General features: G+C 46.0%; 1 protein-coding gene across 8 annotated transcripts in view; it reads left to right on the top strand.

Annotated features, from left to right (window-relative positions):
- Nucleotides 1–8: 8 nt before the first annotated feature.
- Nucleotides 9–17,852, top strand: part of Dixdc1 (DIX domain containing 1) — a 73,378-nt gene continuing 55,534 nt past the window's right edge. For 2 of the 8 annotated variants that reach the window (XM_017595732.3, XM_008766295.4), the window contains exon 1: nucleotides 9,270–11,484. In XM_017595732.3, coding sequence (XP_017451221.1) covers nucleotides 11,425–11,484 — 60 coding nt within the window. In that variant the 5' untranslated portion in view covers nucleotides 9,270–11,424. 8 annotated transcript variants of the gene reach the window in all.

The raw sequence follows: 17,852 nt of genomic DNA, 5'->3' as shown, positions 1-17,852 counted from the left end.
GGCGGGACTAAATGAGGGGTGGGAACAAGAAGATGACGGTCTCGGAGGGTGGTAGGGGGTTCTGATACGGATGCTGGAAGGCGGGTCCAGAGTGGTAGGGGCGGGTTTTTGGTCGACTGGAGGCGGGGCCTGGAAGGCAGGAGCCTAGCCTAGGCTTGCGGGGGCTGGCTTTTGTCCAGGGAAGGCAGGCCCGACCTACGTAAGCCTTCGTGTCGCCATGGCAGCAGGAACGCGCAGCTCCGTAAAAGTGCGGGCTAGCCAGGAAGATGCTGAACCAAACCGGCCGATAATTTATGAGGTAGGTGCTGAAAAGTGGTGAGTAGCTGAGAAATATTACCACTTGTTGAGCCTCCAGATCGGAAATAGAGATGTGCATAGAGACGAGGGTGCGAAGGGGAAAACGCAGAATATTTCGGTCTGAGTCCTCTCAGGACCCTGTAGAGTCTTAGTGTGAAGTTCCTGCTTCAGACGTTAGAGCTTGGAGATGAGTTGTAACTCATTCCCCTTCCTTAACCCATCGTACCATTCTCCCCAAATATACCTGTTGGATCAATATGAGGATGATTCCCTGAAGATGAGTAGAATACTGACAAGGGAATTGCAACACATACGCACACGCACGCACACACACCACACATTAGTGTTGCTATTATCAACCTTATAGAGAATCAACGCTAATTTACAATGGTTGTAGTATCACATAAAATTCAGTAGTCGTCGCTGCCGCCGCCACTATCACCACCTTTAAAGTAATTGCTAGGCCTTTTCTCTGACACCGACCCCGTTAGTTCGAGTGGGTTTAGAAGAGGTGGGCTGGAAAACTACCCTCGTTGCAAATTGTTGGGGCAATTCTATGGCTTATTTTCTATGTGCTAGTTAGGGGTAAACAAAATAACCCTTTTCAAGGGTTCTTAGCTTTGAGGTTCAAAATGCTGTAGGCAACACTGTATTGACATAAAATTGGGTAGGCAAATTCTGCCATAGAATTAAATGCTGAACCAGTTGCAGCATGTGTGTCTGTGATCCCTCCACTTAGAACGTGGAGACAGGATGTTCAGGAGTTCAAAGCCATTCTCTGTTACATAGAAAATTGGAGACCAGCCTGGGTTTCATGGGACCCTTTCTCAACTTCCCACACCCAGTTTCAATGTATATGCTTCCTGTGACAGGTTAAAAGTTTCCCAGGATAAAAATAAAAGTAAGTTTAAGAAGTTTCTCTATTAAAAAATATTTATTTTATTCGTATGAGTACACTAGCTATCTCCAGACACACCAGAAGAGGGCATCGGATCCCATTACAGACGGTTGTGAGCCATCATGTGGTTGCTGGGAACTGAACTCAAGACTCTGGGAGAGCAGTCAGTGTTCGTAACCACTGAGCCATCTCTCCAGCCCGAAGAAGTTTCTGATGAATAAAAAATGTGCCCAGAGCAGATAATCTGGTATTTCTTCTGGTTATCTTAATAAGTCCCATGGTTTTTTGTTTGTCTGTTTGTTTGTTTGTTTTTTGGACAAGTGTGGGGAAGACTGTGTGTTGGGGGAGGTGGTGGAGAGTAGAGCCAAGAAAACATCCTTCTTATTTCTGTGAAAACCTAAGTTAAAATTGTTTTAAAGTGTCACTGAAGAACTAGAGAGATGGCTCAGTTATCAAGGCTTTTCTGGAGGACCTGAGTTAGGTTTCCCACAGCCACGTGCAGTGGCTCTTAACCTCCGGTAGCTCCAGTTGCAGGACGTCCATCCCTTCTTCTGACCTCCACTGTCACCAGCCCGCCTCTACCCCTACGCACAAACACATAGATAAAAGAAAATGCAACTAGGATGACTCTCTTGCCATTATAGCATCTTAGCTGCTCATCAGGGTCCTAAGTCTGATACTTCAAGATGACTTAAGTTGATAGACTAAAGGAAGCGACCTGGCTCCTAACTTAGCTTTTTTTAAAAAAAAAATATTTTATTTATTTATTATATATTATGATTACACTGTCGCTATCTTCAGACACACCAGAAGAGGGCATCAGATCTCATTTCAGATGGTTGTGAGCCACCATGTGGTTGCTGGGATTTGAACTCAGGACCTCAGGAAGAGAAGTCAGTGTTCTTAACCACTGAGCCATCTCTCCAGGCCTTAATTTAGCTTTTGAATTTTCTTCTCCGATGTACCTTCACGCATCTCCTTTTCCTGTCTTCAGGTGGCCCTGAGTCGGATCTTCTAGGGAATCTGAAGATGGGGACTCAAGTGGTTATGAGAGTCTGTAACTCCTCTCTGCCTGGAGCGCCCTCTGTAAGTGCTGGTGCATTGTCAGGAGTGCGGTGACCTACCTTATAGGAATGTCCGTGCTATCTGTGTAGAGCCTAGAACAGGATATTGCCTTCCCTTCTTGCTCTTCCTCCTTGTAGGAATTCTAGCTCACTTGAGCATTGAGTCCTTACTTTTTTCTTGGGATTCATAAGACCAGGGAGAGGTTGGAAAACTGATCAGTAGATATGCACTATTTTAAAAGATCTCAATAAAGTTTGTTCAGAAATAATGTTCCTTTTGGAAAAAAAAAACTTTTGGAAAAAATGATGTTAATTACAGAGCATCTGAGAAGCTTCACAAATTGTGATTAAACTGGGCAGTGGTGATGCATGCCTTCAATTCCAGCACTTGGGAGGCAGATCTCTGAGCTTGAGGCCAGCCTGGGCTACAGAGTGAGTTCAAGAACAGCCAGAATTACACAGAGAAAACCTATCTCAAAAAAACCCCACAAAAAATCATAACTCATGAGTCTCCCATCCAGAAGCAAACTGCGAATATTCTAGTCAATATCCTAGTCTTTTCATTTATGCAAATGTTTTCCATGAGACCCTATTGTATGCAAACTTTGATATTGTTTTGTAAAGGATTATTTCTTTATGAGTACACGGTAGTTGTCTTCAGACACACCAGAAGAGGGCGCCAAATCTCATTACAGATGGTTGTGAGCCACCATGTGGTGTTGCTGGGATTTAAACTCAGGACCTCTGGAAGAGCAGTCAGTGCTCTTAAATGCTGTTATCTCTCCAGCCCCAAACTTTGATATTGTTTACTTTGTGATGTGTATATTTGTCTTTTAGTTTTATTATTTTTTGTGTATGGGTGTTTTGCCTCTATATATATCTGTGCACCACATTCCTGGTGCTGACAGAGGCTAGAAGAGGGTGTTCAATCATTTGGAACTGAAGTTACAGACAGCTGAGAGCTGGCATATAGATGTTACTAGTCAACCCTGGATCCTCTGGAAGATCAGCCAGGGTTCTTAACTGCTGAACCATCTCTCCAACCCCTGCTTGGTTGGCCTTTTGAGGCAGAGTTTTGTTATGCCTAGTCTGGCATTAAAATCACCATGTAACTCACAGTGAGGCAAATTTCCTGCCTCAGCCTTTGAAGACCTGGGATTGCAAGTATGCACTACCATGGCCAGATTTGCTATAATCATCCTGTCGATCAGTCCCTTTTCATTGGATTTTTTAATCTCTCTACCAATCACTTTGAAAGTGTGCAACCCAGGGGCTGGAGAGATGGCTCAGCAGTTAAGAGCACTGGCTACTTTTGCAAAAGACCTAGGTTTGATTCCCAGCATTCACAGCAGCCTTTAAGTCCAGTTCTAAGGGATCTGATTGGCATTTTATTTTTCCCTTAAAACAATACTTTATTATATATAATAATATAACTTACATATTAAAAAACATTATAATAGAATTATTTGATAGTCTTTTAATGAAGGAGTTTATTTTTAATATTTTGCTTGTGTGTGTGTGTGTGTGTGTGTGCATATCAAAGTGGGGGTTGGAAATCTAATGGAACTCTTGATTCTCTGCCATGGCAGCATTCTTAACCTTTGAGCCATCTCTCCAGAGCAGTTAGAGTTTCAAACAGAATAAAAAAGGGAACATTTTCAGGCTACAGAATCCCTCTCCACAGGAAAAAGATTAAACATAACTCTAGATGGATCAGTGTGGCAATACACTCGGGAACCATTCGTGTCTAGTTCCTACCACACTGATGGTCAGTGGGATTGAAAAGAAAGCCTAGTGCTCACAGCCATGCATTTGGAGGAAGAGCACATTTGGGATTTACTTTCCAACGCAAAAGTGGTTCTTGTTGTTTGAATACAAAGCAAGTTGGTTTCATTTATCCAGGCCTGAGCATTTTACAGAATAAGGAAGAATGGTGGTTTCAGATTTTGTGTACATCCTTCAAAGGGCTACTGATCATCAGAATAAGGATTCCAAGATGGGAGGACCCTGAGCCCTAACGAAAGACTGGGTTTTACCAGCGTTTAGTAATGGTGAGGCCGGTGGTGATGGGCCTTGCAGAAGCCCGGGAGCATTATCCTCCTAGTTGAGAGACTTGAGCCATTTCCACAAACATCCACCAGATGTCGCTGTCTCGGTCCAATTGTCAACTGGATGTTTGGCAGACAACCTGACACGCGATTTAGGAAAAAAAAATGTAGACAGCCTTTCTGAATCATTTGGCGAATCTGTTCTGCCATGATTTATATTGAACCCTGCCGTCTGGTAGTTACTTTGGCAACATTCTACCGTTTTTCCTTTCGCCCATTTCTGGCTGTCAGATCCACCCTGTGCTCTCTGTCCATTTCATCTAATGCTGAGTTCTTAGGTCGTCTATTCCGCCCTCCATTCTGCCTTCCACCCTGGTTTCTTACCTCAGTATATGACACGTGTCTAGATAAGTGGATCTTTCCTTCCAGTTTTTGCTAAAGGAATGGCGCCCGGCACATAAACATACAACGAGGAGCCAACGTATGTTTAACAACAGAGTGCATGAGTAAGTGAAAAGAAAATGCAAGAGGGTACCATTCGTTAGACTCGGCTTGAGGATACAGTAAGAGTCATAGGCTCACTGTGATAGAGCACTGAAGGGTCTAGACCTCTGCATTCATCTGTTTTTGTTTGTTTGTCCCAGTGACAGGAATTGAACAGGTTCTCATACGCACCAACAAGCATTTTACCATCGGGCGACATCCGCAGCCCTTTTAATACACTGTTTATTTTGAAACACCGTCTTATTAAATTGCCAGATTAACCTCCAGCTCTCTGTAGCCCACTGAGACCTTGAACATGTGAATCTCCTCAGCTTCCTGAGGAGCTGAGATTATCAGTAGGTACTGTCAGGCCTGGGCAGACCTTCGAGTTTTGTTTTATTTTATTTTATCTTATCTTTTGGGTTGTTTGTTGTTTGTTTGTTTGTTTTTTTGAAACAGTCTTAGATAGCCTAGGCTGTCCTTCGACTCAGAGATCACACTAAACTCTGGATCCTCCTGCAGCTACCTCTCAGTGCTAAAATTACAGGCATGTGCCACCATGCCTGGCCTGATCTTTGACTCTTTCTGAGGCTTATTTTATGTTATGTATGTCAGTATTTTGTCATCTGTATGTATTACTGTACTCAAACACAGCATGAGTGGTTGGTGTCCGTGGAAGTCAGAAAGGATGTCCTGACATGGACTGGAGCTGGAGCTATGGATGGTTGTGAGTCGCCGTGTGGGTGCTGGGGACCTAACCTAGGTCTTCTGCAAGAGTAACCAGTGCTTTAAACCCTCAAGGTACCCACCCAGTCTCACTGACCCTCTCGTTTTCAAAAGAAAAGGATTACAGAATTCATCCAGATTTGTATTTAGCATCTGCGGTGTGCCAGGCGAGAAGTCTTCTTACTTCTGGATTAAACAAAACATACCAAAGTCCTGCACAAGTTAACTTAGTTAAGAGCAAGAAGTTAACGATAAGCAAACAGTAATCGAGATGTGCAGTGGATGCCTTCAATTGCAGCGCCTGGGAGGCTGAGGCAGGAGGATAGCCAGTTTGATGTTATCCTGAGGATAGCCAGTTTGATGTTATCCTTGAGGGGAAAAAAAAAAAGAAAAAGAGGTCTGGGGGGATAACTCAGTAAAACGTCTCATCTGCAAGCACAGGGAACTAAATTCAATCCCAGAAGTCCTGTAGAGATGCCAATGTAGTAGTGTCCTCTTATAATCACAGCCCCAGGAGGCATCGACAAGGAGTGTCTACGAGCTCTGCCCAATTGCTGAGTCCTGAGTACCAGTAAAAGCCCTTATCTCAAAAAACAAGGTGGTGGTACCTGACTTCTGGCCTCTACTTGTGTGAATACACAAGCACATGAGTGCCTACACACATACACATGTACCCACCCACTCCCCCCACAAGGAAAAGGACAAGTGAATATGGACTATCCACAGTGATGGTGAAGGTTATTGGGAAAAATAAAAATAAATCAGGCAGACACACCTAGTCGTGTAGGTATGGGGGGGGGGTATTGTCAATGAAAATAGACCAGGGCCTAAGGAATATTTGAGCAGGCACGTGAAGGAGGAGCAGGAACAAGCCGTGGTTATATGGAGATGAGTAAGACAGACTATAATCAAGAGTGGTTACAAGAGGTCATAGAGGGCAGTGGTGGCGTGCTTAGCTAATACGCACAAAGCTATGGCTCATTTTCAGCACTAAAAGAATAAAGGGGAGAGGAAAAGAGGCAAAAGGCAACACACACACACACACACACACACAAAAACAAAACAACAAAACAACAAAACAACCAAACAAACAAAAAGTGTGGTCAAAGAAGTTTTTCGGAGAGAACAAAGGTTGGAGGACTCATGCTAATGACATGGGGAACAGGAGAGTAGAATGTGGGGCACTTAAAGCTGAGAGTCAGTGTGAAAACTCAGAGGTAAAAATGAGCCTTGGAAATCTGGGAGCCTTCCAGCCTGAATAGAAGCTATCCCAGGGGAGGCCTTCTGAGCCAGACACAAAGAATTTCTATTTTGATGTGCTACAGAAAGGAAGTGTGTAATGACAATAGGCCCTGGGGTAGCAAGATGAATCTATTGTCTGAGAATGGTTATGAGGAACATAGACCGGCAAGGGGAAGACTCTGGAGACAAAAGAGCAGTTTAACCACGAGGTGTACCCCAGTGGAGGATTTACCTAGCATGCACGAGGCCCTGGGTTCAGCCCCCTGCACCGTAATGAGTAAACACACGCACACACAGTTTAGAAGCTAGGGTGTGTTTGCCATCTTGGCTGTTGGGTACAAGCCTGTCTGTGTGTCTGTGCTGCTGTCTCTGACTGTAAATGTGGATTGAAGGTGTAAGCGTGTGGCCCTTAAAGAACCCAGATGTTATGCAGAAACAAAAGGAAGATTAAGAAATTATTTCAGGGGTCACTGACTGTTGCATTGTTAGTTTTAGTTCTTGGTGTTTTCATCATGAGCGACAGCTGTAATGGCTATGTTAAATTTTTCATACGTGTGAAACTCACACTTTTTAGTTTAGTCACAGGCAGTGTTTTCACCAAAGTGACAGCTTTGTTTAAGGCTTAATGTCTTAATTACGCAAACATGTTATTACATTTATTAATAGATGGATTGAATGCATGTTCTAATGTTTCACTGGTGCATTCATTCATCTAGGAACATTAGGCTAGTACCTTCTATGCTGCAGGCATCAGGTAAAAGTACTTTGCTGGGCTGAGCTCAGTGCCAGAGCCCTTGCCTAGCACCTGTAGCCATAGGTTCAGTTCCCGGCTTCACCACTTAGTAATTAGGTCAGGAGCAAAAATATTTATTCCCTAACCTCTCTTCACATGTAAACAGCAACTGTTCATTGTAATTGTGACCATCAAACATGTACGTTTTGATGCTTCATATAGAACTTGGAACATAGTGAAATGAGATCAATTTTGCTGTTCCGTTAAGAGATTTGACCGGCTTTTAGTCTGTGGAAGAAGTACCTGCCATTGCTGCCAAGATAATGCAGGACCACGAGGTCCAACAGACACAGAATCAAAAGGGAGCTGGAACTGTGGGAAGCAGTTTGCTGCAGTCAGTCTTTGCCTTCACCCAGGCTTGCTGCAGTGGAAGGAAGGGGTTGCAGCTCCCAGAGTGCTTTGTGGCTATCCCTTGTACGGGCACTACATTGTATTGATTATCGCCTCAGTCACTGTGCTAACCCACTTCCAATCTAACCCACTTGCTGTCCCAGCTCTTTATTGACATTGCAACAGCATGGGGCTGAGATCTAAATAAAGCCCTTGGAGGCCTGGGCTTGGGTCTTTTGCAATAACCCTTCTTTTGCAACAACCTACTAGAGGGCATCATGGTGCTCGACAAGGGACTTATTTGAGGCATATGGCAAAGACAAAGTTGTACAATCCCTGAAAATATTCCATATTCTATATGTTGTCCAAGACAGTGGCTTCTAGCCAGGTAGGGCTACTGTATGCTTGAAATCTAGCTAAGGCAATTAGGCAACTAAGATGTTGACGCCATCTCATTTAATTCATTTAAATATAGGTGATATAATTTAAAAATATTTTGTTCCACTATCCTACAGACTATTGAGATGTCGCCTCAAACTATCTTTCAGCCCCGATATGGTTTCCCTGTATCGATTTACTGAGTGACCATTAGCACCGCTCCTGGTGTTGGCTCTTTCTTGTATGAAATAAGGTAGCGGGCCAAATGAGATCTCTATTTTGGAGATTTGAAATCCAGTATGGGGACTGGAGAGATGGCACAGTGGTTAAGAGCATTCTTCACTCTTCCAGAGGACCTGAATTTGGTTCGCATCACCCATATTGGGATGCTCTTAGCATCCTGTACCCCAGGGTACTCAACACCCTCTTCTGGTGTCTGATCTCCAATGGGGACCTTCACACACAAGGCACAGACTTTCTTTTTTGTTTTTAGTCAGTTATGTCTAGGTGTGGTACCACATGCCTGTAATCCCAACCCTTGAGAGGCAGAGACAAGAGGATTTGGAGTTCAGGGTCATCTTTGGCTGACCTTAGTGAGCTGGAGACCAGCCAGGGTTACCGGAGGCCATACCTCAAAAGACCAAAATGATAAGCAAACTGGTTGCTTAGTAAGTCTTCCCTTCAAAGCACTCAGCATTGTTATCACCGAAGACTGGTTTTTAAGAAACAGTGGTCGCTTAGCATAGATGACTGTAGGTCTCCCTCGGATGCCTGCCTGCAGGTCTCGGTCTCTCTCTCTCTCTCTCTCTCTCTCTCTCTCTCTTTCTCTCTCTCTCTCTCTGAATGCTTTGGTTTGGCATCATTAGGTACGTGGATGTGACACGTGCGGTTTTATTCGATGGCAAGTCTTATGCTTCTTCTCATCAAGGGCCCCATCGTCTTAAACATAGGTTAGTGAATTTCCTGGTGGCATTTTGCCTTGAACTGAAGGAACAGTGACGAGTCTTTTTTTTTTTTCTTTTCTTTTTTTTTTGGGGGGGGGGGGCTGGGGACCGAACCCAGGGCCTTGCGCTTGCTAGGCAAGCGCTCTACCACTGAGCTAAATCCCCAACCCCAACAGTGACGAGTCTTGATGAGCCACCCCAGCTAGATGATGGAGGACAGAGAGGTTTTCTGACTCACAGAGCCCTCAGGATGAGTCTCACTTGGTGTCACTGCTTTCTTCCAGCTTCAGCCAGAGTGGAACCCGCAGGATTAAACCAGCCGAGCACACGGCTCGGGGCAGGCTGACACCCTGCTTCCGGCTTCTTGTGGTCAGAAGGGTAGCTTTAGATGTCCAGTCAGGCTGCTCCAAGGTAGGGTTTCTTATTCTCTAGTGACCCAAGGAGGAGGTCATTGGGTTAAATATGACTTCTCTTGCTGAGGTCCTAATGCAGTTTGAGGAGGATCCAGGATGGCTAGAAAATGCTTTGTAATTCTTTGATTATTGAATTTCATGTCCCCGACCAGCTGTGTCCTTGGACAAGGCTCTGCCCTCCTCTGGGTCTTAACACTGTAATTTCTCCCCTTTTATCTAGGATCACAAGTGCAATGTCAAATGGACTTTCTTTCTTTCTTTCTTTTTAAGATCAGTTACTCCAAATATGCAAATGCATAGTGTTCTTAAAACTAAGCATCAAAGCTGTGGCCTCAGCCAGGTCACAAAAGAGAGGTCCTGTTACACCCAGGGATGCTTTTACCTGTCAGTGTACCAGGGCGTTTTGGGAACTTTATTTTAAAGATCACTTACAAAGTATGGTTTCCTTTTTTGTTTGAGACCAGGTCTCACTATGTATCTGCGGCTGCCCTGGAACTTGCTATATAGACCGGGGTAGCTTTGGACTCAGAACCTCTAGAGTGTTAGTGTCTCTGTGTGTTTGTATATGTGTGTGTATTATTTTCAAAAGGAATGTGTGTAGCCTAGGCTGGCCAGAAACTGGCTATGCAGCAGGGATGACTTCTGATGAATCAGAGGTGTATACCACCATGTGAATCTTAGCAATTATTTTATTATTAAAATCAATTAATTAGTGTGTGTGTGTGTGTGTGTTCATGTGCGCGCTCCTGTGAGTGATGTGTGCCTATACTCAAGTGGATCGTGTTCTCGCTTTCCACCTTTACAAGGCTCCTGGATTGAATTTAGGTGTCAAGCTTTTACAAAAGCCTTTATCCCGAGTCATCCTGCCCACCCTTACCGCTTAGCAGTTATTTTGTAAAGAAGATAGAAGAGATGCAGGTGGTAATGCCTTCGTCATCCTTGGTGTGTCTCGGCCGTTTTTGTTACGATGGTATGATTTGTTTAGTGCTGTTCAGTTACTTATATTCTAATACTTAAAGAGCGCCCCCCCCCAGCCTCTCTCCTCTGACTCCCTTTGTTATTTCTTGTTTTTCTATTTCCTCTTATTTAAATTGCTTCGTTCTCCAGTACCGCGTGGAAAAAAGGTTGCTTGGTTGTCTCACTCTCAAGCCCAGTGTGGAAAAAAGGATGCTGTTAGTCTGGAGAATGGAGTCAGGGATGGGGTGGGGTAATCCTGTGACTCACTCCTTTTCCCACCCATCTTGTGATGAGGTGCTTGCAACCTTAAGTGAGCAGAGTGAATACGTGTGTGTGCGTGTGTGTGTGCGTGCGTGCGTGCGTGTGTGTGTGTGTGTGTGTAACGTGCGTGTATATGCGAGCACGCGCACGGGGACGCCCGCCTCCAAACCTGCAGTGTAGTGATTGCAAGCATATGGTTAGACTGGCAAACCCGCTTGTGTCAGCGCGGGTGTGTGTGTGCTCACGCATGTGTGAGTGCTCGCCACGAACCCCAGTGCGGAGCCTGCGTGCGCGCCCACGGCTTCCCCGCATTCCCTGGCGGCCCGGGGCTGCCTGCGAGCGCCTATCGCCTGTCTGCTCAGCGCGCGCCCTGCTGTTTCTATAGGAACCAGCACAGCGCCGGGCCCCTTCGGCTGCGGCCCGCGCGCGAGCATGCCCAGTGCAAGCCGCTAGTTTGGCTCGGGTCTAGGTTTCCAGTAAGTGGCATGCGGGACTCCGGAGAGCTCCCAGGGAGCTGAGCCGATCGCCTTTGTGTGCAGAGGGAGGAGGCGGCGGCGCGACCCCACCCGGGAAGCCCCGCGGCAGGAACAATGCTAGCCTGCTTGACCCGCGGGAACTTACTGGACGTCCTGCAAGAGGGCTTCAATGAGGTAACTGCCCAGCTCCTCCCACACCCCCAGCTCTTGGTCACCCCGCGCCTCCCGCCTAATCTCCCGAAGGGAATCCTGGGGGGCGAGGAGGGGCATCCTCCGGGGAGCCCAGTTGAGGAGCTGGGGTTGTACAGCCAAGGTGGTAGGCGTGGTGCAGATGCACGAACCCGAGGACATCAGAAGGGCGGTGGGCCTCCCCTGAACTGGAGGTTTACCTTCCTGAGGTGGGAAGGGCAGTCAGGACCACGGACTCAGAAGGCATCTCCTTGCAAGAAAGGTGATCCCCACGTCTCTCGGGGACTCTCCAGGGACATCCTGGGGGTAAGCCCTGAACAGAAGCAACAGAGCTCTATTTCAGGCGCTAAGCGGATGAGTCACGGGAGGGGTGCGGTGGCGTGGCATTGGTAGAAAGTTTGAAAGAGGGCAGGAGACTGTGGGTGGTCTACACGAGGAGCCCTTTCCACGTGCGAATCTCCTAAATCCTACACGTTAGATTTCTCCACCAATGAGGAGGACAAGGTTGGCAAAGAGGACCAGCCTGGGCCACAGGCCCAGTTTCAGGAGCTAATATGTGATTCCTTCTGTGAGAACTGCAGTGGAGAGCTGCAACTTGACAGGAAAGGTGGGCCAGGATTGACCCAGGCAGGCTCCATTTTCTCTACTATAGTTTCTCTCAGAATTTGGTTACCTCTTCCATTTGCTTCTTTTGTGACCCAGGCTGTTCTTGTTTGCTCCTCATTCATCCTTTTGGTTGCCTTAGTCCAGCAGCCTCAAAGGCATACGCTATGGTCATGGCTTCCTGCCTTTTCCCTCGGTTCACCTCTTCCTTCTCTTTGGATTTCTTAAATTTCAGATTTTTTGTGTGGTGGGGTCCTTGGGCATGCTACCCAAGTGCTCTACCATACCACTACCCCACTCCTCCACCCTTTAAGACAGCCCTTGCATTTTTAGAATCTTTTTTTTTTAGTTAGATAATATAAACACCCCTGTATCTGGGGGACTGAAACTAGGGCCTTGCATACATGACTAGGGGCCGTATCACTAAGGTACATCCTAAACCCATTCTTGTCTTAAATGTTAACATTACAGGCAAGATGGATGAGCCTTTGTGCCATTACTGGCTCTCACCCCCTTCCCAACCTTTCCCCTAGAGGCAACCAACCATTCTCATGAATTTCCATGTAGGCTTTTTTTTCTACAGCTGCACGACAGGCTCCCCACCCCCTTGATCCCTGTTTCTAATTAAGAAGTCCTACATTCTGACCTGCCTTAGAACCTTCCCCAGTTCTGGCCCCTGTGCCCCAGCCTTACTCCTGACACACACAGAAAAAAAAAAGTGTAATGGAAATGTTCTGCCAGTGTGACCAACTGTGCTGGAATTTTCCTTTAGCTGAGGGGTGTCACAACCTTCATTAAAGGGCAGAGCTTGTATCCTGCCTGCCCAGCAGGCCTCCTCATCCCCCATCACTCTTGACTGAACACATGTAAGGGAATCGCTAACAAAGAGCTACAGACACAGAAGTGAGCACAGAAAAGCCAGGAAGCACACCTCTTTTAGTGTCTCCAGGATTCTCAGTCATCTTCCCTCACTCTCTGCCCCTGGGCCTTCTCTGCTCCTTCTCTGTGTCAATCCTACTCATTCACCAGTTGTGGTAAAACCTTCATTGGTCCTCTCCTGGCCTCTTCCCCTTTTCCACAGTGGCCTAGCTCTCTGGCGTCAGAACCTACCTTCTGAATAGAAGGCAGCTGGCACACAGCCAAGTCCGCATCTGCACTTCCTGCTGCTTCTCCATCTCTAAGTCTTCCTCCTAAGACTCACGTAAGAACAAAGTGACCTGGCTGTCATTTCCCTGTCTCTGTACACAAATACTGCCTAACATTCAGTTCTTCCAAAACACGGAGAAAGGAGAGTGGAAGGTATTTCCCCCCTGTGGTGGTAATGGAGTCTTCCTAAAGCAACACTCAGACAACTTTATAATCAATTCTTCCATTCAGAATAGCTCAGCAATGTGTCTTTGCCTCTGTGATATTGGAATTGTCTACCCATCCCATAAATTGCTCTCTCTGCAAATTAATGTACATTTTTTCCGTAGTAGATTTGATCTCTGAAAACGAAAATAGCACTCTTGATTTTATGCCTCTAAATAATATAAATATCATTAATAGGTTAAACTTGAATGGTCCCTTAGTTAATATAGATCCACATGCAGAATAAATTGTCTCCATTCCCCATATGTATACCATCACATGTAATCTGAATAGCAAAATATTACATCCTACTGAATAGCAGTCTGAGGGAAGTACTTGGCATGGTTGGTAGGAGCCTCGTTTGATCTTCCAGACTCAAGGTTTCTTAGTAGACACAGTAATAGTCAATCTCTTTTGTTAGAGTCATGTGATAAGACTATAACTGGGCACTTAAAAGATAATGTCAGCAAACACTTAATCCCTCTGAGAAAGTCTTTGTACTGAGGCTAAGAATACCACACATGTATTCAGCCACCTCTCGGGGAATAATCTAAGTATATCTGAAGCTATCCTTCATCACCCAGATGGCTTATTATAGTTCTGTGTGGTTAGGGCTGCAACCTCATTCTCCACGGCAGAGAAAACTCCCACAGGAAGCAGGGATCTGGCCCTAATTGGTTAATTAGAAGGAAAGCCAGCAGCAGCAGCAGCAGAGAGAAGCCCTGCCCTTTGAATCAAGGCTTCCCTCTATTTACTGCTGGTCTCTTCTCATTCCATATGTGCCTAAATATAACCGTGTGTGACAGAATCTTCTTCAGACACACACACACACACACACACACACACACACACACACACACACACACACACACACTCCCACCTGAGATGAGAGCTGGCCTTGGCGTGCCGGCCAAGAAGTCACGGAATTGACTCGTGCTGGTGATGCTAAAGCAGTCTCTTGCGCTGACATGGTTAATGTCCACTGTGAGTTATCCATAGATTATGGCTGCTGTTGTTGGAAACTCACCTTGGCTACGATGGTGATATGGTTATTTCACTGTGAGTTATCCATAGATTTTGGCTATTGTCGTTGGAAACTGACTTTGACTATGATGGGTTTTCTATAATTCTTTACTTCTCCATTCTGCTTATGCCTCAAAGCAAGCGCTCTCTCTCTCTCTCTCTCTCTCTTTCTCTCTCTCTCTCTCTCTCTCTCTCTCTCTCTCTCTCTCTCTCTCTCTGTGTGTGTGTGTGTGTGTGTGTGTGTATACGGCCCTAAATGTCAGGGGTGTTCTTCAGTTGACCTCAACCTTGTTTTTTGAGACAGTATGGAGCTCACTGACTGAGCTAGCCTGTCTGGCCAGCGAGCTCTGGAGAGCCCACTTGTCTCTGCCTCCCCAGTGCTAGGTTGCAGGTGCATGCTACTGTGCCTGGCTTTGTATGCAGGTGCCGGGCATCTAAACCCAGGTCTTCATGCTTAAATAGCAAGCACGTCACCAACTTACCCATCTCCCTAGCCCTGCTGTTTTTGACACAGTGTCTTGTGTATCCCAGGCTGGCCCATATGCAGCTAAGGATGGCCTTGAATTCCTGACCCTCCTATCTCTGTCTCCCCAGTGCTGGAACTGCAGGCACGCTCCACGACACCTAGTCCAAGCCGATTGGCCATCGACAATATGAATTTCTGCCAGTGTTTTTCCTGGGGGCTAAACTTCTTATTCAAAACTTTGGTGTTTGAGTTGGGAGATTTTTAATAGACTTGCGATTATAATATGATTTAGCGAACCAGCGTTTGTTTATTCATTCATTAGATGAGGGAAATGTACACAGCCACTGAAAATTTTATTGGGAGAGACAGAACCTACTGGAAAAGCCCCAGTAGGAGGCTTAAGGTCATAAATGTCACAAAGGAGCAATGTTTATGGGAGATTATATAGATACTTTCTAATTAATAAAACCATGAAAAGAAGCAATGTTTATCCACCTTTGTGTACACTGAGGCCAGATTTTCCTCCCGGTGCTTGGCTGATGTACGCGTGCAGGCGATCACTCACCAGACGCTCACTGAATTACTGTGTTTACCAGGCACTGTGCCAGGCTCTGGGAATAGAAGCCAAATAAGAGAGTCTGTTCCCTAATGGACCTCACCAGCCGATGAAGATAAAGAAAGCGTCATACTTGGGAACTCTGTGGTAACAGACATCCTTCTTGTGAGAGAGAGCGAACTTCTGCCTAGTTAGGATGTGGATGACTAAGAGGCCAGAAGCCAAGGGAAGGACTTACAAAAAGCTCGGTTAGGAGGAAGCCAGTTGTCTGACCATGTGAACCGACCAGCTTTTCTCCAAGTAGGAAAGGAATATATTGAAAACTCACCCTACGGCTCGTATGTGTGACTTCCTCCATAGCACGGTGCTTCAGTGCCAGCTACTCAGCAGGTCGAGGCAGAGGGTTGCTTGGTCCACTTGAGTCCTTGTTTGAAAAAAATAGGGAGTGGGGGGAGCAAGGGCAGTGAGATGGATCAGTCAGTAGACAGAGGCATTTGCTACCAAGCCTGATGACCTGACTTACCTATCTAAAACCTACATGGTGGAAGGGGAGAACTGAGCTCTGTAAATTGTCCTCTGATCTCTACACATGCACCATGACAGGTGTACAGCCGCCCACACGAAGTTCCTCTCAAATAAACAAACAAACAAACAAAATGTTTTGTTTTTTAAAAGGAAGAGTGGGGGCAGGGAGTTCATCTGCTTGGTAGTCCCTGAGAAACAAAGTGTGAGCCTTTGTCTAGGCTCTCCCTGTAGAGGGGATACCTAGTAAGGAGGAGAACTGACAGGCAGAGTAGCTGCCGGGAGCATCTCTCTTCAGTTCCCCCTGCTTTCCGTGGAGGAGCATTGCAGTATTGGGCCAAAAAGAAGCTTCCATCCATTTCCACAATGAATCCCTCAGCGCTTTGCTACAGAAATTAAATGCCAGTTAAGTATTTACTGTAACAAAGCCCCTGCCTCCCAGCCTGACTTCCTCACCCCCACCCACCCCAGCTCACTGGCTTTGTTCCCCACTGGTGCCAGCTCAACAGATGCTCCCTGGCTGAAAGCTATCAGGGAGCCTGGTGTTCCTGGTGCCCTGTGATGGGCAGACCCAGCTGTGGAGCCGGGATAGGGCACAGTGTGCCAGGTGCCACCTCCCCCCGCCTCCCTGGTTTAGAGAGTTTAGAGAGTTTGAGGGCTAGTAATACTTCATCTGTGGAGCGGGAGCCGGAGCTGGGCCTCATCTGGGCTGTGGAGACCAAGGGCTCAGACTTATGCTTTTCTGAAGGCATTCCTGTGTTAGCCCCTATGTTAATCCCTATTAAAGTGGTCATACTCATAGCCTTCATCAGCCACAGTTGCTAAGGGGGTGAGTCCAGTACCAAAGCGCTCAGGGTGGGCCAGAGGTTCTGTTTCTAAACTAAGAGACACCCTTAGACTACAGATTGATTGATTGTGAATAGGTGAATTGGTTCATTCTCATGCATTTATTGAGCACTAACCTCGTAACATGTATTCATGAAGGAACGGAGACTGTTTATGGAGCTTCTAATTGATGGAAATATTAGGATAAGTTTATGAAATGGTATCATTCTGAAAAACTTTAGTTCTTCTTTTTTTATATGATCCTTGGGTCACAAAGCTGGGCATTGCTGTGAATGGCCTTGCCCATGTGAGGAAGAAGAAATTTTAATGGTACTTTTATTTTGACCCAACTGGCCATCAAGTACAATGAACGAAGAACATAGGCTCAGCAAAGAACCAAAAGAATTAATAGAAAAGAACTGGATGGTGGTGGCTCACACCTTTAGTCCCAGTTCTAGGAAGGGAGAGGCAGGTGGATCTCTGAGTTCAAAACCAGCCTGGTGGGGTTGGGGATTTAGCTCAGTGGTAGAGCGCTTGCCTAGGAAGCGCAAGGCCCTGGGTTCGGTCCCCAGCTCCGGAAAAAAAAGAACCCCCCCCCCAAAAAAAAAAAAACCCAGCCTGGTCTACAGAGTGAGTTCCTAGGACAGCCAGGGCTACACAGAGAAACCGTCTCTCAAAAACAAAACAAAACAAAAATCCACCTAAATAAATAAAAAAAAAGAAGTACAGTATTGCAGGGTTTTTTTTTTCTTCTCTGTACTGAATTTAGTCCCGTTATAACTTAACCGAGGCTTTGTATTTGAGGAACTTCATGTGGCTGTCTTTCTAACTTCTGCTGCTGGGGTGTGAGTTCTAAACAGGGAGTTGACGTCACTGTTAAACTAATTTCCTCTTGCCGCCATTTAGCTCCTTCTGCACTGTCTCTAGCTTGCCGCTCTCCAGGTGGCCAGCAGGGAGTCACAGGCCCAGCCAGTCCTGAGGTTTGTACACTAGGAACACTGGGTGGAA

Source organism: Rattus norvegicus, chromosome 8 (assembly GCF_036323735.1).
Source record: "Rattus norvegicus strain BN/NHsdMcwi chromosome 8, GRCr8, whole genome shotgun sequence".
Taxonomy (NCBI): domain Eukaryota; kingdom Metazoa; phylum Chordata; class Mammalia; order Rodentia; family Muridae; genus Rattus; species Rattus norvegicus.
Note: the sequence above shows the minus strand (reverse complement) of the source record. Positions and strands in the feature narration are given on the sequence as shown.